General features: G+C 40.1%; 2 protein-coding genes across 5 annotated transcripts in view; one reads left to right on the top strand and one right to left on the bottom strand.

The window, feature by feature from the left end:
* The window catches only part of RAF1 (Raf-1 proto-oncogene, serine/threonine kinase), a 45,911-nt gene that overhangs the window by 19,681 nt on the left and 3,751 nt on the right, over positions 1–22,479 (top strand). For 2 of the 4 annotated variants that reach the window (XM_080350379.1, XM_080350378.1), the window contains 13 exons: positions 263–375; positions 1,863–1,965; positions 2,900–3,057; positions 4,018–4,116; positions 5,582–5,735; positions 9,131–9,158; positions 9,255–9,382; positions 9,938–10,055; positions 13,366–13,450; positions 16,542–16,718; positions 17,533–17,579; positions 19,720–19,838; positions 21,395–21,526. In XM_080350379.1, the coding sequence (XP_080206505.1) occupies positions 263–375; positions 1,863–1,965; positions 2,900–3,057; positions 4,018–4,116; positions 5,582–5,735; positions 9,131–9,158; positions 9,255–9,382; positions 9,938–10,055; positions 13,366–13,450; positions 16,542–16,718; positions 17,533–17,579; positions 19,720–19,838; positions 21,395–21,526 (1,461 nt within the window). Of the gene's footprint in view, positions 1–262; positions 376–1,862; positions 1,966–2,899; positions 3,058–4,017; positions 4,117–5,581; positions 5,736–7,269; positions 7,330–9,130; positions 9,159–9,254; positions 9,383–9,937; positions 10,056–13,365; positions 13,451–16,541; positions 16,719–17,532; positions 17,580–19,719; positions 19,839–21,394; positions 21,527–22,479 lie in introns of all 4 variants that reach the window. The other 2 variants (XM_080350381.1, XM_080350380.1) reach the window with 2 other exon arrangements.
* MKRN2 (makorin ring finger protein 2) overlaps positions 15,383–22,479 on the bottom strand; it is a 23,354-nt gene continuing 16,257 nt past the window's right edge. The window contains exon 9 of the mRNA XM_080350386.1: positions 15,383–15,400. The gene's annotated coding sequence lies outside the window, so the exon portion shown is untranslated. The remainder of the gene's footprint in view (positions 15,401–22,479) is intronic.

The raw sequence follows: 22,479 nt of genomic DNA, 5'->3' as shown, positions 1-22,479 counted from the left end.
AAAGTTATAAAACGACTTCAAGGCTTCCTTAGCATAAGTACAAAACAGTTAATGTATATGGCAGAAAACACGCCTGCCTGATGGGTTGGGCAGTGGGTTAAATCGGAAGACACAGCAGTCTGTTGTTACTTCACACAAGTAATTTTTATTTACCTATTTATTAACTTCAGAAGGGAACAGCCATTTACTTTTACTGGAACTTCTAAAGAAAAAGAGAGAAAAAATTGCAATTACCGACTAATTTTTTTTCCTTTGGCCACAGGTGAATGTGCGGAATGGGATGACCTTACATGACTGTCTTATGAAGGCACTTAAAGTAAGAGGTCTGCAGCCAGAATGCTGTGCGGTTTTTCGACTTCTGACGGAACCAAAAGGGTGAGAGCCTGTGATATTATATGTGAAACTTTCAACTACAGAATGTAAACATCTTGGGTTTAGATTAGCAGCAATAATACTTTCTTCCTCTCTCTGGCTAGTTTCTTTTAAAAGGGCGGTTTGGTTGCGAACGCTTCTGTGTTGCCTTCTTTACTCTCCTCTAGGTCAACTCCTTCCCAGAACCACAGAATCAGCTCGGTTGGAAAAGACCTCAGAGATCATCAGGTCCAACCCTTGGTTCAACTCCAGTCCATTGACTAGATCATGGCACTAAGCGCCATGTCCAGTCTCAGTTTAAAAACCTCCAGGGACAGTGAGTCCAGCACCTCCCTGGGCAGCCATTCCAATGCCCGACCACTTTCTCTCTGGAAAGGATTTCTTTCTAATCTCCAGCCTAAATTTCCCCTGGCAGAGTTGGAGCCCATGGCCCCTTGTCCTGTTGCTGATGCCTGGGAGAAGAGACCGATCCCCACCTGGCTAGAACTGCCCTTCAGGTAGTTCTAGAGAGTGCTGAGCTCAGCTCTGAGCCTCCTCTTCTCTAGACTAAACAAGCCCAGCTCCTTCAGCCTCTCCCTATAGGTTTTGTCTTCAAGCCCCTTCACCAGTCTTGTTGCTTCCTGGGTATTAAAAACTTTATTGTTTTAAAGCTAAGTATAAAAAGTGCTCAAAATTAAGTGGTACACTCAAGCACGTGTAGTATCTTACAGAGGTTTTTGTCATACTCGAGATGAAATGATGTGATACACCTTCATATTTGAGGTGTGTTTCTCTTCACAGTTTGTAGTTGGTAAACTTCAGCACTAGTGGTTCTTAGCCAACTTAAATGAATGTCTCCTCTGTGCACTCAGTTTTAAGGCTCTACAATCCTCTACAACTTTTCAGTGTTTGGATTGAAATCTCACTTCAGATATTCCTTATTTTTTGTAGGACCGGGGATGCTGCTATTAAATACCAAATGATTCTTTTACAAGCTGAGGGAGTGAAGGTATCTCATGGAGTTAATACATTTAACTTCACACCTCGTAAGGCTTGGGCTTAATGCTCTTTTAAGCTTCAGTCATGAGGCAGCCATTTGTGGGTGTACATCTCCGTGTAACTGAGTCCATTCTGGGGTCACCAGTAACTTCAGTGCTGAAGCACATAATACGGCTTTCATGTCACTAAGTCTGCCATTCCTAATTTCTTCTGGTTTGTTTATCAGGGTGTTTCTTTGACTCCATTACAGCTTCTAGGTATCTTACTTCAAATAATCTATGTATCTAAATGACTTACATGTTAAAAAATAAACAGAAAAAGAGGTGAATCGCTGTGGTTTCAAAGTTGCTTAAGTGAAAGGCACTGAAATGTAGCTCACTATGAGAGGTTAGCCACACTTTTTGGCATGTTTTCAGTTTACTCAAGAAAACTCACAAAACATAGATCATTGATTAGGCCAGACCTCTTAGCTCCTAAGTAATGTTGTTGTCCCCATTTTCTCTCTTTTTCAGAAAAAAAGTGCGTTTGGATTGGAATACAGATGCTGCCTCCTTGATTGGAGAGGAACTGCAAGTGGATTTTCTTGATCATGTTCCGCTCACCACACACAATTTTGTAAGCTTGTCCTCAGCTGGATTTTGACATATTCAGTCAAAGAATGTTTTAGGCATTAATGACCTTTTGGCTTTCTAAACAGAGGGGGTGCATTTTAGAAGTGATGATTTGATTCCTTCACCCCTGCTCCCTCTATTTTGTCCTAGAAATATATTGTACCAAGTGACAAAAGCAAGGGATTATCATTTATATCCATCAGAAAGGTTAGGATTAATATAAAAAATCCCATGACAATAGCTTTGCTTCTACTTTACATTTTTAGAAAACCAGAAATAAAATTTTCTACATTCGGTCAGCAGAAAACAAGTGTTTTTCTCCAGATCTGGAAGAAGCTCAGACTTCGAGCTTCCTCCACAATGTGTTCTGGAGGAAGGAACCCTTTGGTTCATTTTAATATTTTCTTTGGTATTTTAGAAGCTGTAAAAAAAATGTTAGATACCATTTAAATAAAGTAGAAATTCCTTGAACTATTTCATTTACTAAGGAATTTATTTCTTGCATAAGGGGTGTTGGTTATTCAAACACAAAACAAACATTTTGACTAATAAAAATAATGAGGTGGTTCTTACAATCTGATCCTTCTTGAGTTTTGATGATACTAAAATCAAACAAAAACCCCAATTCTTGGCTCACCCAACTCTTGTCACCTTACCGAACACAAAACAGTGCTTTTGAATTTGACAAAACATTTTTCCTTTCTTTCTTTCTAATAATCAGGTGCAAAAAGTCCTAAATGTTTGTCAGCTTTCCAGGTTTCCAGCCAAACTGGAAATATATGCAGGAATAGCCAAGTGTAGTTTTAAGTTCAGCAGCACTTCGGGGGCACTGATAACATTTTAACCTGGTATTTCTTTACGTCAGGCTCTGGAGATATTTGTCTGAGCTAGTGAAGAGAAGCTAGTTGCTTGGATTAATAATGTAATGTGTTTTCTAGGCTCGGAAGACGTTTCTAAAGCTTGCTTTCTGTGACATCTGTCAGAAGTTCCTGCTAAATGGGTTTCGGTGTCAGACATGCGGTTATAAATTCCACGAACACTGCAGCACCAAAGTTCCAACCATGTGTGTCGACTGGAGCAATATCAGGCAACTCTTGTAAGGACTGTTCCTTTTCAATAGCAACAGTGATTCTTGGTGACAGACGAGCATCTTTTTTTAATCTCTTATGATAGAGATAAATGTGGATTGTCGGGAAGTGTCATCACTTTGATCAGTATACAGAATGTGTGTGTTGATTTCATAAAACAGCCAGCAAAGATTGTCTGTTCCCAGGTGAAGGCCACTTCCATTAAATGTATTTTGTTCTTGCTGTACATTTTAATCTTCTGGGACAAGCAAACAGAGATCTTGAATGACCAGGCAGGTGCTATAATGCCCTCTGCTTCAACATGGGAAGGCACAGTAATTCTTCTCATATAGCACTTTTGTTAGAAGGAAGACAGGTCATGATTTAGTTGTGTTTTAGCTGTTGGGTGTGTGAGTGTTCAGAACTACCACAAATCCGTCACCCTGTTGAAAATGCATGGAAGGGTGAGAAAACTGATAAAGGATAAGACTTGCCTAATATTGATTAGGAAAAGTTGAAAATCATTATGTTAGGAGTAGTCCTTTTATGTAGAAGCGTTAAAACCTATAATTGATCTTGTGTAGCGATTGTATGTTGTTATAACTAAACTGGGTCATACAGTTATGCATTTTCTTATACTGACGAGTCGTTAGAGTGTAGGGTGTCTAGTGCCACTTGGTGCTTACCTGGATTTAATAGAGCTTTAAAAATCTGGGCTCAAATACTCTTTGAGGAAGATCTGAAGTCTGATGTAAAAAGATTTGTATCTTACGTTTAGAGAGAACTCATGGGAATTTTCTTTGGGAGTCTGAAGACATAGTTTTTAGTTGTATCATACACATAGGAAAATGATTATGTAAAGATAGGAATGCATTCATGAAGGTAATTATGCTGAAAAGAAACAGCCCTTTCAATTTTCAGCTTTCAAGAGCATTGTACAGGAGGTAGTGTAGCAGTTGAATTTGTAATTGTTTTTGTTGATATTTCAGATTGTTCCCAAATTCAAATATCAGTGACAGTGGTGTCCCTGCACTACCTCCCTTGACAATGAGACGGATGCGGGAGTCTGTCTCCCGGATACCTGTTAGGTAAGCTGGTATTTCCTGTCATTTCTATTTTGGGAAATACAGTTGTTTAAACAAACAAAAACAAAACAAAAGAAAACAAAATCAACCAACAAAAACGAAACTACCCCAACTTGTCAAAAATTAAACAGTCGTATAGAAGGTTGGGATAAATGTGCAAGAAGGCAACACCACCTCATCACAGATAATATATAGTGTCCTTTCTTGTTCTTAGATTCAAGCAAAAGTTTTATTTGGGATTTTATATTTTTAATTCTTAGTCTTAAGATTTTAAGGGAGGGTATTAAAGGTTTTCTGGAGACCTTTATTCACCTGCTTAAGAAAATTCAAGGCTCCCTTTGGTATTTTTGTGAATTAATTTGGTTTCACCTGATCAGGTAGTGTACTTGTAAGGGTTCATGACTTGTTTTGCATGACTTGCATACAGAAACTAAAGTAATGTTCTAATGTTATGATGACAGGTAAGAGTTTAAAGAGAGAACAGTGGAAACTGAAAATTCTGTGACCTAAAGAGAACACTCCTGTAGTTTTAAATGCTGGAGTAAAAATGGCTTTACTTTCAAAGGGGCCTGTTTTCTGAGCCGCATTCACGCCTGTATTCTCTTCCTTGAAACTCGAGAGGCTGAGGAGGGCAGGCCATCGTTTGGTTTTTCTGCATCCCTTTGAAAATTCTTGGCCTATTGAGGAGTGAGGCACAGAGCACATAGCTGACTTGCAAACGGTTCTATGTATCTATCGATTGATTGATTTTAGTGGGAACTGCGTCAGGAATTGACCTTATGTTCTCTTTGCCCTCTTATTTCCAATGTGGTTGATCAATGACGCATTAACTTGACAGTTTTTTTCAAGTTTTTGTTAAGGTGGACTGATTTCAGTTAAGATTCTTGTGTGATTTGGGATAAATAGGGTTTGCGTGGCCTTGGCTGTGATTTATAAGTCTTTGTTCAGTTGGATTTTAGGGTTGGCCTCCTTTTAACTGGTATTGGGTTTCATGACTTCCTTGCTGGCTGTTCTGTGCCACCCATTGAACAGTCTTGCAAACCTTCACAAATTCAGGGCTTAGCAGTGAAAGCAGCTTTTAAGCTCTGCATCACAGGCTTGAAATGATCAGCTTGTTTACATTTCACAGACCTGAATTAATCCAGCAGAGCCAGGATTTTATCAGTATATTAAATGTGATTTGATGAGGATTGAGGTGAATTTTGTAATGGCAAAAACAGACTTGCATTAAACACACTCAATAAGTGTGTGAACTGGTAAGGTCATGCTTGAAGTTTTTAAATTTATTTCTGAAGTTAAACTGGTAATGATTCAACCGACTCAACTAGTTAGCATGTAAGTCCCAACTTTTTCTGTTTGGAGTTATGTCTGAATTGCTTTTGAACAGGTTACATTGCAGAGTATGTTTCAACTGCTAGAGGAGAAAAAAATATCCGTAACTTTCCCTTTCTCTCTCTTTCCTTCTCAGTTCCCAGCACAGGTATTCCACACCTCATGCCTTCACATTCAACACATCAAACCCTTCCTCTGAGGGCTCCCTTTCCCAAAGACAGCGATCTACGTCCACACCAAATGTCCACATGGTCAGCACTACGATGCCTGTAGACAACCGGATAATCGAGGTAACGTGGGGAAGGGAGGGAATAACGTAAAGTTAAATTGAAAGTAGGACTGGCTACCTAATAGTCATTGGTTGGTTTTTCTTCTTTGCTTTCTGTCATTTGCTTGCTGTTTGCCTCAGCTGGCTGAGTAATGAAGAATATAGGGGACACATTTGCACAGAAAGTTATAGCTCATTCTTGCAGCTCATTCTTCTTGCTGAAGCTCTAGATAGGTTCTTGGTGTCTGTAAACATGTGGGGGAGCTTAACTATCAAGTTTTGCAGATCTGAAAAGAAAAGAAGCTCATTTTTGCTGAAGAAAGACTTATTAGGCATGTCTAAAAATGTTCTTTTAAACTTACAAATCCAGATTTGTTGGAGGGGCTGGTGTTTATTTAAGTCAGACTACAGGTACTGTTAATCTGGAGGTAGTTTTTGGACTTCTCAGAGCTTACTGGCAATAGGTTTTGTGTTACACCTGTGCAGAATTAACAGCAATTCTGGGCTTGTGCACTAAAGCTGTCTGTCTGTGAGAATATTTCTGCTGTTACTTCCTTTCAAGCACCTTCTTTTATTTTTCCTACCTTAGACTGGCAGCAGTGAGAGACAACTCATTGAACTCAGGCCTAAAGTGGGGTTTTTTGTTTGGTTTGTGATAACCTTAGCAAAATAAGGGAGTGGTGTGAAGCAAAGGCTTGCAGAAAGAACTGCAGGGCTTTAGAGAGCACTATGGTGCAGTGGGTTTGGGCTTTTTCTTCTTTTTTTGGCATATTTTAATTTTGTTTGTTTGTTTTCTCTGTAATGGTTTAAAAACTCTTCAGGCTAAGCAGAAGCCTTTGACTATCGAGTTTACTTGCATCTTCAGCTGGTAGTTTATAGGCTTATATGAAACGTGAAGCCTCTGAAAATGCCCGAGAAGTTCTCTGGGCCTTTGGTGGAACTGAAGAGAAGTGCCCAGCAGTCCCATGAAGCTTTTATGGTTTGAAGCTTTGTGTCAGCTGGGTTTTATGGGGAAACATACGTCACCTTTCTCTTTGGGTTTCTTAGGTTTACAGCCTTTTTTACTGCGTCAGAAGCCTGGCTGACCATCTTTTATGGCATGAAAAATAATGAAGCGCTCAAGAAAGAGAGGATGAACTTTGTAGCATGATGAGCCTTTTCATTGACGTTGCTTTCTTTATCCTTTATGCACAGCAGTAAAGACAGAAATGCTTTCTAGTCTGGCTCTTCATAATATCATAGGGACTGAAGAAAAATAGCTGTCATATCTTACAGGCAATAGCTTTAAAAAATGTTTAAAAAAACCCCACACCACAAGATCCGGTAGTAGAGACCTTCTAATATGACATGAGGCAGATCACCTTTATTAAGTGTTTAGCAAAGGATGGATGCTACTGACTTTTGCATTTGAACAGGAATACTTTCTTCAAAGTTTTACTGCACTTAATTATCATAGAGCAAAGAAATTAGGTTACTTTTTCTTTCATTTATCCTAACATTTAATATATATTTTTTATACTTCCTCTGTTCTTTTATCTCTTACCATGTTGGCCTAGAATAACAGCCTGAATGCTTCTCCCAGTTCCTGGTGCAGACGATTTTGTTTGAGGGGAAGAGTAGGTATTTTCTTGGTGCCTTTTGTTTTCTTGTGATTAACAGGATTGCTATAACTTGCAAGCCATGGCAGTATTCACATGAAATGTTTAATCTGGAGCTGATTTGATGAAAACCTTCATAGCATGTTTATACTTAAATATTGAGGACGCTAATTGGAAGAGGCAAATTGATAGAAGAGCTTAATTTTTAGTTTAGCTGGGTGAATCCACACTGCTGTTAAATTTGGTATGAATTTCTGTAGTCTTGGATTAGTGATGCATTTGGTCACACAGTTTTTAAAGTAAAACCCTCTCATACACACCTATTGTGTGGCTGTTTTGCTCTGGAACTATTTTGTTGAATAGAGCTCTACAAACCCCTTAGATTAAGAACATGATGTGCTGCTTTTATTTCACATCAAAGTAAAGGTGACAGACTACAGCACTGTGTATGGTATTATTTATGTTGTAAGAACAACTCCAAAGAACACCGGGTTTGGTTCATTTGCTGTAGGATTCGTAAGTAAAAAAGAAAATACATCAGGACTGAAGTTCAAAAATACTTTTTTCTTAAATAAGAATTATATATACATAAGTATGAGAACAATTTTAAATGATTTAGTCATCCTTTGCCAGCTTACTTGAAAGCAGTTACATTCTCAGGCTGATGGACAAACCCATCACTCATTATTAATTCAGGTTCTTAAAGATTTGTATTGTCCTCAAAACGGACAAAAGTATTAACTTGCGAGAGTTCTTCATGGGCAGTGAATGCAGATTTTAATCCACTCAGCCGTAGAGATTCTCTGCAAGAACACGGGGTATAGAGTCAAGCCTGGGAGAATGCAACTAACTAGCTAAAACCATGTATTTTATAAATGACTCTCTACTAAGGATAATCTGAGTTAATTTGAAAACTGGTGGAATGCAGGCCTGTTCTGTCCTCCTATGAAATCTTACATTTATGATGCTACTAACTAGTTCAAAAGTTTGAATTGCCTTCTATTAACTTTGACGGTGTTTAACATTTCTGTAGTGCATGTTCTTGCTTTGTACTTATACAGTACCTGGATATTTTACCTTTCCTGTATGTACTTTGGGATAATACGTAGCAGGTGAGAAAAGCCGTGGAGTCCTGTTTGTCAGAGCTTAGTTGATCTTGTGCATGGCTGTAGAATTGTGTCGTAACGTGCCTGTGGCATGAGGTGAGAGTTGTCGCACTGTGCCAACTAGTGAACCGTGTATGAATATCACACTTTAATCCGTGGAAAAATGCTGGGGAAATTAGCTGTGTTTGCATTAGGCCACTAGATGTAGCCTTTTTTGGGGGATATTGAAATAGTACAGTAGAGATATTTCAAAAAATGTACATTGACTTGGGGTATTTTAGGGGCTTTAACAAGTTTCCTGCTTGTAAGCCAAAACCTTTTTGAGAACGTGTACTCTAGAGATACAGGAGCTGTGTTCACATCTGATACACAAGCATGTACAAAACTCCAGCGGTGGGAATGCAGACAGTATTTCTAGTGTTTCATCTTGTTCCATATCTTCTTTTCTTTTTTTCTCTTTTTTTTTTTGGTTGTAATGCCATTTAATATGTTGTGAATATTTGTAATGTTTTGTAAGTATTCACAAATTGCATGGTTTTTAGCATATAGGATTCTTGTAACTAGAAAATAACCAAGCTGTCATCTTTTGGAGGGGGTTGGTCAATACTGTAGCACACTTGACCAAAGCTGTCAGGAACTATGTCAATGCTATTCCTGCTTGTTCCTTTATATGCTCTCATATTTATTAACTTTATCTGTCTCCTCTGTTTTAGGATGCAATTCGAAGCCATAGTGAATCAGGTATGGTTTTCAAAAAAGAAATAATATATAATATTATTTTGCGTTTATTTTCTAGTTGTTAATTTTTTTTAATTATTATTTCTTTTTATATTTAAGCTTCACCCTCTGCTCTGTCTGGAAGTCCTAACAATATGAGCCCCACTGGCTGGTCTCAGCCCAAAACCCCGGTCCCAGCCCAAAGAGAGAGAGCCCCTGGATCCAATACACAAGAAAAAAACAAAATCGTAAGTATGGTAATATTTTTTAAATGTATTTTTTTATATATATTAAACTAGGCTGGGACAGTGGGATAAATTTCTATACACAAAAACCAGTACAAGATGATGGTAATCTTGGATTTCCCTGCCGTGTGTGTATGTAGTAACGATATAATTCTGACTAATCTGGGAAAGGTAGCACTATTGCCTTGCATTACACTTGTTAACCGCTTAAACATATGAGAATTCTGCTCTCACCTTTTTGATTTATTCCTTCTAAATATGCAAATGAATTCCTGAATTTTAGTATTGTAATTTTGTAAAAGTCAGTAAGTCTTTAAACAGTGGATGATAAAATATTTGTTCCTCTTAAGATCTAATGTACTCTTTTTTGGGGGGAGGGTAACAAAACCCACCACCTATGACAAATTGAGGAGAAAAACAGAAGTCCATAATGCAGGACAAAACCCTCAAGGTTTCAGTGCACCCTAAATTTGTACGAAGGAAGCTCTTTCATTCTTCTGTATATATAATATATGTGATTAAATACTTGGGGTAAAACCATATCCATTTTTGTTCCAGAGGCCTCGTGGACAGAGAGATTCCAGTTATTACTGGGAAATCGAAGCAAGCGAAGTCATGCTCTCCACCAGAATAGGGTCGGGTTCCTTCGGAACGGTTTACAAAGGCAAATGGCATGGTAAGGTCTTGCCCGTTGTTAGTGTCTTCTCAAAATGTTGATGCTGTAGGACGGCAAGCCAGGAAAAGGTAAAATCTTTGTAATGGTGCCATGTCCTTATCTACCACCAAAGGCACTAGGTGAGAAATACTGACTTCCTGATATTAGCAGTGGGGGAATTAAGGCAAAGAAGAGGCGTCAAAATCTGAATCTTACGTGTTCCTTATATTGGAGCGAACGTTGTTTTCTTTGTTACCATGTTCTACAGCAGCTTGTTTTCTGAAGAGGTTTTGCTTTCCATTAGCAGGATGGAATTAGAATCAGCTGGGAAGTTTCACAGCCTGATGTTAAATTACATTTACCTTTCTTTTTAAATACCTCTGTGGTTTAATTAGCACACTGATAGCCAGTGTGGCAGGGAAAGGAAAACTCATATATTATTTTTACAGTTGTGTTTTTCGAAGGAAAAAGAAAAAGTAAGATTTCCCTAAGGGTAATAAAGGTGAATTCTTGTCGATATACTTGAATTTTATGTTAATAAATATTCTTTGTGTATCGGGAACTTTGGTTCTTCCTGCGCTAAACAGGAAATATATTGAGCTACATATTTAGGAAGAGCCTTCAGCTGTGTGCACAAGATGGTTGTGTGGCTGTCACCCAACTTGATATTGATCAGATTCAGTATCTTTTTTGTGGTTACCGTTTATAGTTGTCCTGATTTTCAGGAAATTCAAAGTTAAATTACACTGTCATTCGCAGTGTGGTCTTAAAGGATTTCTGTTTCTTGCAAGTCCTTTCTGTGTGGAGTTTAAGGAACTGGCAGCTCACAATGCACAAATGAGTGAAACTGCAGACTTTTTTTGTTGTAACCTATTCTGATAGTGCAAATGCAGCAATAAAAATGTCTTGGTGAAGCTGAAGGAAATGAATTGAAGTGGGCAGGTTGCTGAAGCTTACGTAGAAATTCCAGGTTGAGTTAGAGGGTTTCCTACCATGCTCAACTACGAAGAGCTGCTTGCAGTGTACTTCTGGAGATCACCCATGGAAGATTCTGCACCATAGTAGGTTCTCAACAAGCTCCCCTGATTTAGTCTTCCAAAGTAAAAATAAAGGAGTCTTGCTCTGAGGAGTGTGTGTCTCGTTGAACAGCACTTCCATATTTTTCCAGCTTGTTCTGATGGTTAAGTACTAATTTTCGCCTTTGCACCACTTCTGTTACAGACCCCATGTGGATCCATAGTGTCCTGTAGCATGCTTCTAAATTTAAAAGGCGGAAAGAGAAGCAAGGCAGTTTAAATGGGTTGGAAGACTACCTGTCATAAACACATTTCCCTTTGACCCTGGTAATCAGTTCTAGGGGGTTGGGGGTTGGGGGGTGGCGGAAGCCGATTTGTCTTCAGGTTGCTGCTGAAAAAACCCAAGTGCTGTTGTGTATTTGTTTCTGTAGAGAAAACCGCTCAGGAAATGCCATTGAGTCTAAAAAAAGTGTGGCACCTGATTCAGTAAGAACAGCGTAAGGTTAAAAGCATCTTTTCATCCACGGAGCAAGGATCATAATTGAAAAATGATCTGAAATTGTTTGACCTGCCGCATCCTCGCCTTGTCTTGGTGTAGCTCATAGCGATATACTGCAGGTGTTGGGCTGGCGTTGTGCATCAGCAGGACTTGCAGTGGGAACTGGCTGTTTCAAAGCCTGTGGTTTTGGTGGTCCTGTGAAAATGCCCTTTTTCTACCAGTTATCTTCTGTTCTGCTCTGCAAGCAGAGAGATCTCTAAGTTCTAGAACACCAGGCAAGCTACAAATCGAGATGGTTCTCTTTATGAAAATGCTAGAGGATGGAATAGGAAGCATGTTGCATTTACTGAAGTTAAACGAAGAATATACACACATATAATATGTTCAATATTTGTGTGTCTTTGTGACTTCAAATCACGTGGCAAACTAAGCACCTGGTGACTGCAGTGGGAGATCCCGGAGTTCACTCAGGGTGCTCCGAAACTTTCAAGTTCCAGTTTGCAAATCCAAATCCTTCTCCTACTTTGTTGGCATGTCTAGAGACATGCTAACGTATTTTTCAAATATATCTTGAAAAAGAGGCTGTATTAAGAAGAAAATAATTAGTGATTGTGGCAGCAGAGCCAGCTTTCACTCTAGGGATATTTTGTAAGTGATGTGAAGTGGCAGCAGCCCTTTAAACCTTGGGATAAGTTTGAGTATAGTATCTCTCAAATCTTTTTACTGCATGTGGACTGAGGTGGAAGTTTCAGTTTTCCTGAGCTGTTTTTTCCTTCCTGTGACAGTCTCAGAGCAAATTGATCCCCCTCTTGAATTCTAAAGTGCTGTCCATTGGTAGTTCAAATGAACATGGTGTTGACTTCGTTCGTGGAGAAGTCAGTGGGTCTTGCTGTTGGTGCTTTTCCTTTTGTTAGAACGGTTCCACTATTGTACCTTTTTAGAATCAGTTCTATTCTACTGTTTTCTAAACGTACACTGTGAAGGTTTTTGCAGCTTTATTCTCTGGAAACAGTCTCTAAACAGATAGCACAGGATCATCATTTATTCCTCTCTGTATTGCCCTTTAACAGATACTGAAATTTAAAGCAAGTGCTGACACTAAAAACAATTCAAATGAAGCTTTAAGTCAAATTTTATAACGTGTCAGCTTAAAGAGCAGTAAGATATTCTGCTTTCTATAGTCCCCAAATTTGTTATTGAAATATTAAAACCAGTTGTATCATTCATGATTTTTCTCCTATTCCTGGACAGATTTATTCCTCCCATTCCTGAAAAAGTAGTATTTAAATCTAGAAAGGTTTTTTTTTTTTAATAAGCTTTATATTATAAAGGCTGTGTATGCATACATATGTTTTATGTATATATATAAACTTAATTATATAAAAATACAAAGTTGTATATAATATGTGTGCTGAAGCTGGATAGGAGAAGGAAAACGATGAAATTGGATACTGTTTGGAGAGACTTTGATGTGAGTGCGCTTGAAATACCGTGTTGAGAATGCAGCTACACTAGAATACCTTCATTTGCAACAACTAGTGGTGATTTTAATAGTTCATATCCTATATGTATAGATGTAATTCTAGACAGCCACGTCTGTTCAAAAAATAGGTTTGTTAGACTGAAGTTCAGATAAATTAATTGCTTGATGGTATGAAAATTTATATGTCTACAGAAAAGTCTTGACCCATGTATGAATTAGTAGAGGCAAACTGTGCACAAATTAGGAATTTTAAGTATACTGTTTAGTAATGCTATTTTGAAAAAAAAAAAAAAGCTGCATTTTTAGTAACTTTTACGGTAAATGTATTTTCAGGGGATGTAGCAGTGAAGATACTAAAGGTTGTCGACCCAACCCCAGAACAGTTCCAGGCTTTCAGAAATGAAGTGGCTGTATTAAGGTATGGAGTTTTGTCGCTAAGTTCTGTTATTCCAGGGCCCCGCAATTGGCTGCTACCCCTTCTTTAAGCTGTCTTGCTCAATATCACAGTATCACAGTATGTTTGGGATTGGAAGGGACCTCAAAAGATCATCTAGTCCAATCCCCCTGCTGGAGCAGGAACGCCCAGGTGAGGTTGCACAGGAACATGTCCAGGCGGGTTTGAATGTCTGCAGAGAAGGAGACTCCACAACCCCCCTGGGCAGCCTGGGCCAGGCTCTGCCACCCTCACTGAGAAGAAGTTTTTTCTCAAATTTAAGTGGAACCTCTTGTGTTCCAGCTTGATCCCATTACCCCTTGTCCTATCACTGTTTGTCACCGAGAAGAGCCTGGCTCCATCCTCATGGCACTCACCCTTTACATATTTATAAACATTAATAAGGTCACCCCTCAGTTTCCTCTTATCCAAACTAAAAAGCCCCAGCTCCCTCAGCCTTTCCTCATAAGGGAGGTGCTCCACTCCCTTAATCATCTTTGTTGCCCTACGCTGGACCCTCTCCAGCAGTTCCCTGTCCTGCTGGAACTGAGGGGCCCAGAACTGGACACAATATTCCAGATGTGGTCTCACCAGGGCGGAGTAGAGGGGAAGGAGAACCTCTCTCGATCTACTAACCACCCCCCTTGTAATACACCCCAGGATGCCATTGGCCTTCCTGGCCACAAGGGCACAGTGCTGGCTCATGGTCATCCTGTTGTCCACCAGGACCTCCAGGTCCCTTTCCCCTACACTGCTCTCTAATATGTAATTTCCCAACCTATACTGGAACCTGGGGTTGTTCCTGCCCAGACGCAGGACTCTACACTTGTCCTTGTTAAATTTCATTAGGTTATTCCCCGCCCAACTCTCCAGCCTGTCCAGGTCTCTGATGGCAGCACAGCTTCCAGTGTCACCACTCCTCCGAGCTTGGTGTCATCAGCAAACTTGCTGATAGTGCACTCTATTCCCTCATCTAAATCGTTAATGAATATATTGAATAATACTGGCCCCAGCACTGCCCCCTGAGGCACTGCACTAGATACTGGCCTCCAACTAGACTCCACACCATTGACTACCACTCTCTGGCTTCTCTCCTTAAGCCAGTTTGCAACCCACCTCACTACTCTATTGTCCACACCACACCTCCTCAGTTTAGCTGTGAGGATGCTGTGGGAGACTGTGTCAAAGGCTTTGCTGAAGTCAAGGTGACCACATCCACCGCTCTGCCATCATCCATCCACCTTGTTACATTCTCATAAAATATCCCATGTTTGATAGACAAAAAGAAGCTCTCTGGAGAAAAAGAGTAAAACCAGAGCATATAGTGATACTTGTGAATATTGTTGTACTTCAGGGCGTTCCCTCATCTTTTTCTCAAGAAGTATGCGCAGTAGAGTGTCTTCTATCATGCCGGTCTGTTCACATCTGTTGTAAGGGATTCTATCACAGTTTTTAGAAGGGAAGAAGTGTTTTTGTTTTTTTCCTGTACATGATGCTCTTTGTGTCAGGGTAAAGATGCAAGCTTTGCTCTTTGTAGAAAGTCTTGCAATGGTGCTTAGTCCTTGCTGGCCTCCATGCTGGCTGCCAGGGAAGTTCTCTCTCTGGTTTGAAAGAGCCCCCTCCCTTTGTGAATAGTCCCCAATAAAGGTAAAGGAGCTGAGAAACTACATACCTGCTGATGACAACAGTCAAAGTGTGTTTCTTCCATGGAAGAAACCTACTGAAAAGTATGCAAATTCTGAATCTCCGGTAAGGTCCAATTTGGTTTACAAAATCTTACGTCTTACCCCAACCAGGGACATTGATGCCTGTTTTAGCTCCTCCAGAACAGCTCCACTAGAAAGTCCATCAAACTCCCTGGACACACAGGCAGGCAAAGTGATGGAAGGAAGTGCTTCTGTATGGAAGAGGAAGAGCACGTACAGACGTAGGTCCCTGTGTGTAAGAGCGAGATAAGGACTCAGCAAAACAAGTCGATTCAATGTGAATCACGCTAAGCCATTTATTACAGAAACAAGCCTCCTTATATATGCAACTATATTCTAATCACGCGTCCACGCTCCAAGCATGGATGCGTTAAATGAGTATCGTGGGCTGTCCGTGCTCTGGAGTCTCACTGATGATACGTCCGATGATTCATGCCACACCAGGACCCCGGTGATTGTGGAACGCCCCTCTTTCTCACAGCAGATTCTGTTCTCAGCTCCCCGAAGCAGCCTTGAGATTCCTTTGAGCCAGACTAATTCAGCAACAGATCTTTATCTATCAAAACCCCTCCACACTTGTGCTTCTTCACTATTTCTGAAAGTCACCTATTCAGATAAATAATAGTAACAGCCATAATTGTTCAGGTCACGTTTGACATACAATAAAAGGTGAGGATTAACCAATTCTGCCATAATTTTCACCACTGGACAGAACACTTGAACTGTACCTTTTACAATTGCAGCATAATTCCTTTTTCCTTTGTTTTTTTAAATGTATGCTCTGATCTACATATGTTTTTTACTTTCAAATACTGTTTCTGTAGCATCCAATTAACTGTCTGTAATATTAATCCTGTAACTGAAGCGGTTTGAGTACATCACGACTATCCTCCCAGCTGTTAATTCCGCACAGTTCATGACGATCCTTTATTTCCCTGTTGGGATTCAGGCTTCTATCTAAAGCTGTCGCTCTTTCACAGCTTCCAGGGTGATTTCTGTTATTCCAATAACTTTATCTAATACCACTTGCAAGTGCCAATATTGGCCACTAATTTCAAAACGCTTGAATTTTCATGACACCTTTTTCTTGAAGGTCGATTTTAAATAACTTCTTTGGAACTAAAAGGGAGTATTTTAACTAAAAAGCAGAAAAATGGCTGATTTTATTTACAAATAGTAAATTGGCAACTGTGCCATATGATAATTATTTTTAAAGACAAACTTCACAGTCACACCCACTTAGCAAAAATTTTGCAGGAAACATGGTTTTGGACTCAAAAGCTCAAATATGTTCCTTGAGCCTTGAGTAAAAGAACTTGAAAACTTTTTTTGTTAAGATACTAATTTCTCTCTCTTTTACTTTCTATTAGGAAGACTCGGCATGTTAATATTTTGCTCTTCATGGGCTACATGACTAAAGACAACCTGGCCATCGTCACGCAGTGGTGCGAAGGAAGCAGTTTGTATAAACACCTGCATGTCCAGGAGACCAAGTTCCAGATGTTCCAGCTCATTGACATCGCTCGGCAGACGGCACAGGGCATGGAGTGAGTAGGAGATGCGATGGTGGATGTTTTCCTTCTTGGGAAGGTGTTTCCCTTCTCCTCCCAAAACTCATGAGGAGTTACTGGGTGAAAAACTGGTCAAAAATACACCAAGTGTGTTTGTGCAGCCTTAATTCAGCACTGTTGTATACATTCTTACTTTCATTTGGTGTTTCTTTTTCCATGGATTCTTGCTTTAGTTCACGTTAAACCAGTAGTCACTGAACGTTTTCTGCTCTTTTGTAGCTGGAGATCTTAGTGTAATGCTCTAGGTGAGATCCTCTTCTAAACACAGAATTACTTTTGCCTTTTCTTCCTCCTTATGCTGCTCTAACACCGTAGTGTTTGGCAAACACTCAGTCATACTCATGGTGCTCTGGGGAGATGGGAGGATGATTGTTCCTCTCCTACAGCTGCTGTATTTTGGAACCTTTCTCCAGGTGTCCCACTTGATCCAGGAACCACCTCACCACTTTTCAGAACATGGTACAATGTTCACAGCGCAGAAGATGCTGGTGCTGTCAGTGCTCACCCATTTTGTAGATCAGGACCCATGTTTCCAGTCACCCACCCAGAAAACAAGGAACATATATTGTGACTGCAAAATAAAGCAGTTTGTAAAATGTAAACCTTAAATAGCATACAAACTTCAAGTGTATGAGCACAGCACTGGTTTTCTAGGGCATGGCGCAGTTCCCCAGCCCTGATGCTGCTCTTTCTCTTATTGAGATGTATTTTTTGTGCTGCTATCAGTAAATTGCAAGGCTCTGTTTCTGTGAACACCCCTCCTAACAGCGATTTTCTTTTGCTTTCACAGCTATTTACATGCAAAGAACATCATCCACAGAGACATGAAATCCAATAGTATCCTTTCCTAACTTCAGTTTCCAGTGTATATAACTAATAACGAGTCGTTCCTGTGAGTAAGAAGTTGCTTTTTAGCAAAGACTTTCAGAGAACATATGTGCATTGCGATAAAGATGAAAAAGGATGTGCAATGGTTGTACTCCAAAAGTGTCTTATTTTGCTGAAAATGTGTTTCTGTCATTCTCTGTTATCCAAACACTGTCCTGATGAGAAACTGCACTCTTTACTTGACAGAAGATGCGTGCGTGCGCATGCTGAGTGATGTGTGAGCACAGACGGGCTTTATTTTACTGTTTCTTATATATTTTTAATAAATGTCAAACACCTTTACATGACCGGCAGAAACGAACCCAAAAATCTTACTTTCAACTCAAGACAAGACAACCTTTTACCCCGCTGTATTTCTTGGAAAAGCAGAGATTTAGTAATGCATATGGAGTTAAAATGTTTTGAACTGCTGTCCTTGGCCTTTGCGAGTGCCTGGTTTTGAAATTGCCCATTGAGCTGGCAATGCAGATTGTAACTTCTTCCATAAAATGTGCACAGAGTGTTTTGCAAATGTCATCATAAAACCCACACCAAATCCAGTAGTTCATAGTGTAAGGAGATTCCCATTTTCAGATAAGCTAGAAAAAGAAGAGTTTTAGTGTATAGGATGTCAGGAGTTTGTGGTTCCTCGTAACTGCAACCGCTCTGTGAATAAATGAACTCTTCACCTGACGTGGAAATGAGAAGGGAGTCTGTCGTGTTTATATTTCTGAATCATCTTTTTGAACTTGATAGATTACAATTAGTACAGACATTGGTATTTCCAGTTGAAATAGTTAAATCCTAGTTAAATCTCAGGAGATCTGCCAGAGAACTTCATGGAAACAGATTTGATTGTGATATTTGTTTCTGCTTGTAATTGTTTTCTCTTAGTTTTCTTTTTTTTTGAGTTGTGATGACTTCTACACTGTTTCCCCACGTGTCTCCTGACACCAGTTATTTACATACCTGCAGTCATGGATGTTAATTAACATGGTTGATTGCTATCCTAACTCACAATGAAGATAAATGCATCAATAATAATAAAACATCTGTTCTTCACAGAATCACACAATCCCACAGTGTCAGGGATGAGAAGGGCCCTGGAAAGCTCATCCAGTGCAATCCCCCCGTGGAGCAGGAACACCCAGATGAGGTTACACAGGAAGGTGTCCAGGCGGGTTGGAATGTCTGCACAGAAGGAGACTCCACAACCCCCCTGGGCAGCCTGGGCCAGGCTCTGACACCCTCACCAGGAACAAGTTTCTTCTCAAATTTAAGTGGAACCTCCTGTGTTCCAGGTTGAACCCATTACCCCTTGTCCTGTCACTGGTTGTCACCAGAAGAGCCTGGCTCCATCCTCCTGACACTCCCCCTTTCCATATTGATTCCCAGGAATGAGTCCCCCCTCAGTGTCCTCTTGTCCAGCTCCAGAGCCCCAGCTCCCTCAGCCTTTCCTCACACGGGAGATGCTCCACTCCCTTCAGCATCTTGGTGGCTGCGCTGGACTCTCTCCAGCAGTTCCCTGTCCTGCTGGAACTGAGGGGCCACAACTGGACACAAGATTCCAGGTGTGGTCTCCCCAGGGCAGAGCAGAGGGGCAGGAGAACCTCTCTGACCTACTGACCACCCCCTTCTAACCCACCCCAGGTACCATTGGCTTCCTGGCCACAAGGGCCCAGTGCTGGCTCATGGTCACCCTGCTGTCCCCAGGACCCCCAGGTCCCTTTCCCCTACACTGCTCTTTAATAGGTCATTCCCCAACTTACACTGGAACCTGGGGCTGTTCCTGCCCAGATTCAAGACTCTACACTTGCCCTTGTTGTATTTCATTAAATTTTTCCCCGCCCAGCTCTCAGCCTGTCCAGGTCTCTGATGGGGGCACATCTTGTTTAGTCTTAAATGTTAACTCTGTAAATATGGATGCCATAAAGTTACTTTTCTTCTGTTTAACACACATCTCATAGCTGGTTTAAAAAAACAAATCAGCATTATTCTTGGACAGCTGGCTTGGATTTGTGATAACCTAACCACTCTTTTTGTGATCATTTCATAAAATTACAAGTTGTTTACTCAAGCTTTCTACAGAATTTCCTTAATGAACGTTTAGATATATTTCTTCATGAAGGCCTCACAGTGAAAATAGGAGATTTTGGGCTGGCGACGGTGAAGTCGAGGTGGAGCGGATCTCAGCAGGTGGAGCAGCCGACCGGCTCGATCCTGTGGATGGTGAGTGAACAGCACGGCCCTCAGACAGTGTTCTCTTCTTGCCACCTCCTTGTCCCGGAGGACATTCCCAACAGTTGCTTGAGGGTTCACTGCTGCCAGAACTTGCAAGGCAGCTCTACAATACTCCCATGAAAAAATCACCTGAAGAAAATCTAGTTAGGAACTTTTCAGTGTGGGGCTTCAATAAAGTAAATGGAAAAAGTGGAGCAGTGCCTGTTACCACATCATTAAAGTGATGCAAGAATGTCAAAGGAAATACTTCGTTGAAGTTTCACTCAACCCATTTTTGCTCGTGCTGTGTGTTTGATTTACATTCAGCACGGGCACTGAGCAGCAATATTTTCCAGCTCCCAGGGCAGCACACGTGGCATTTGATGCGTGTACTTCAGGGGAGCGGAACCAAATAAAAATGACATGCTGAATGCTGCATATTAGTACATTTTAAATCTTCTGATATTTATCACTGAATGACCTCAAAGTGTTACTGGAAACAGGTTTTCCTTTTCAGAAATCATTATTACTAGTCTTGCAGCCTTCACTGGTATGGAGGTATTTGTATTTTGAGAAAAGCCAGAGTGTTGGTTAGGAACATCAGGATGCTTGGCCAAGGTTTGTTTGTGACCTATAAAATACACAAATCACCTGAAACAAAGTTACAAACCAGAAACTACAAGCCAAGGCTTTTTACAGCTTCCCCTGACGGATTTAAACCCAGTTTACCTAACGGTGTCTGTGTGGAAACATGAAACACACCTTAGAAAAACCCCTGCATTTTTGCCCTTGGCGGTTTTTCTCATTGTAATCACTTCTAGACCATCTTTGACAAGTTGTCATTACGGAGAAGTGGAGGTTCGTTCTGTTTCCTTGGAGGCTGATATCATCTCTGAGTTTTTGCTGTTGTACTTTAACTAGTACTTTGCTCCTTAATTCTGAGGGGGAAAAAATATTTTGGTCAACAGGAAAGATATTTTGATCGTTTATATCTTGTTTTATGGTGTTTCTTTGAAGTTCTTCAGCTTCATAATTTTGCTTCTTTTGCAAAGATGCAAGGATGTTCTTGCATTTCTTCCCCTATCTTCAGTATATGCTGGTTTGAATTTGGCTTTCACATTTCATGTAAGTGTTTTGGTGTCAGTTTTACAAGAGATTAAGCCTGTATTAGAATTTTGTATTTTTCCCCTTTAATGTCAATACTCGTTTAAGAACCGATGGGGAGAGGCTCAGACTGAGCTGTACATAAGATACAACAGAAGTCAATAAATACCGTGAATCAGAGTAATTGTTTTGCTAATGGTAAGATGTTTGTTGAATTAAAATGTTGCTTTTTTGTTTACTTACAATTGTATTTATTTTTTTTAATGAGATGTACAGTAGCACTGCCTGAACTTTTCCAGAGCCTCAGATGCAGCTCATGGAAGGCTTGAGGTGTCCTTCGTGCACTCATTTCTAGTTGCGCTCACTCTCTGCTTTCCAAGTCTTTTCCCCTTCTCTTGTCATTTCTGTCTTTAAATTCTGTTAATATTGCTTATAATTTGTTTCTTGTTTTCCTCTTCCAGGCACCGGAAGTGATTCGGATGCAGGACAGTAACCCATTTAGTTTCCAGTCAGATGTCTACTCCTATGGAATAGTATTATATGAACTTATGACGGGCGAGCTGCCGTACTCCCACATTAACAACCGAGATCAGGTAAGAGAGATTCTTTAACACTGCGTTTGGTTTCTGGGCACAGTGCATTGTGTCGTCCTCCAGAAATGTAAAACATTTGTAAAACAAGAATTTAAATGTTGTTTACAACACAATTTGTTTCAGCGGTAAGTCTGTGTAATTGTGTGTTTACTTAAATAAATAGCGACAGTCAAAAGGAAAGACAAAAATCTCTTTTATAAACATTTTAAGTGCCCTGTTAGAGCTACATCATGAAAATCTTGGCTCATGTATTTGCACGAACTTCAGACTCTCGCATCTTTTTCATCTCTGTTTTGCTGATCCTTAGTTGTGGTTTGGTGTTTTTTTTGGCTTTGTTGTTGTTTTTAATTAAGATCTTACAATGGACAGTGTGAGTGTATGGGGACAAACTACTAGATTTTAGTGTCTATTATGTTATATAATCTGTATTGCAAATAGGACAGGCCAGCTCTGGGAAGGCAGATTTTTCTTATTTCTAAGTTTCTTTACAAACTGGGATATTGGCCTGTGTTTTAGTTCAGAACATTGAAATGATATGCAGGCTTTAATAATCATCACTGTTGCAAAACATGTGACATTTGCCTCTCAACTAAGTTTTCCAGGAAGGGATGGAATATTTCCTGGAGAACACCACCAAGACCTTATTTTAGCAACATTATATTGAGCTGTTCTTTTTTCTGAGACGACGCTGGTTGAACCAGTAGCACCGTTAGTTCTGTTTGCCCCTCCCGCTCCTGGTAAAACCCTCCAACAACCAAACTCCCGTCACCCAACCAAGCCAGCCACCATTTGCCCGGGTAACAGTCCTACCAACGTGATAGAGTCGACCGTTAAGATTCCTGGAAGTCTGATGAAAATCCAAAATGATGACTTGGACTGAACCAGAAAATGTATTTACTGACACTAATAATATGTTATTGTTTGTCTGGAAACAAAACCAACCCTGTGTCCTT

Source organism: Nesoenas mayeri, assembly GCF_963082525.1.
Source record: "Nesoenas mayeri genome assembly, chromosome: 10".
NCBI lineage: Eukaryota > Metazoa > Chordata > Aves > Columbiformes > Columbidae > Nesoenas > Nesoenas mayeri.
The sequence above is the reverse complement of the archived record's forward strand: the minus strand, read 5'-3'. Positions and strand labels throughout refer to the sequence as shown.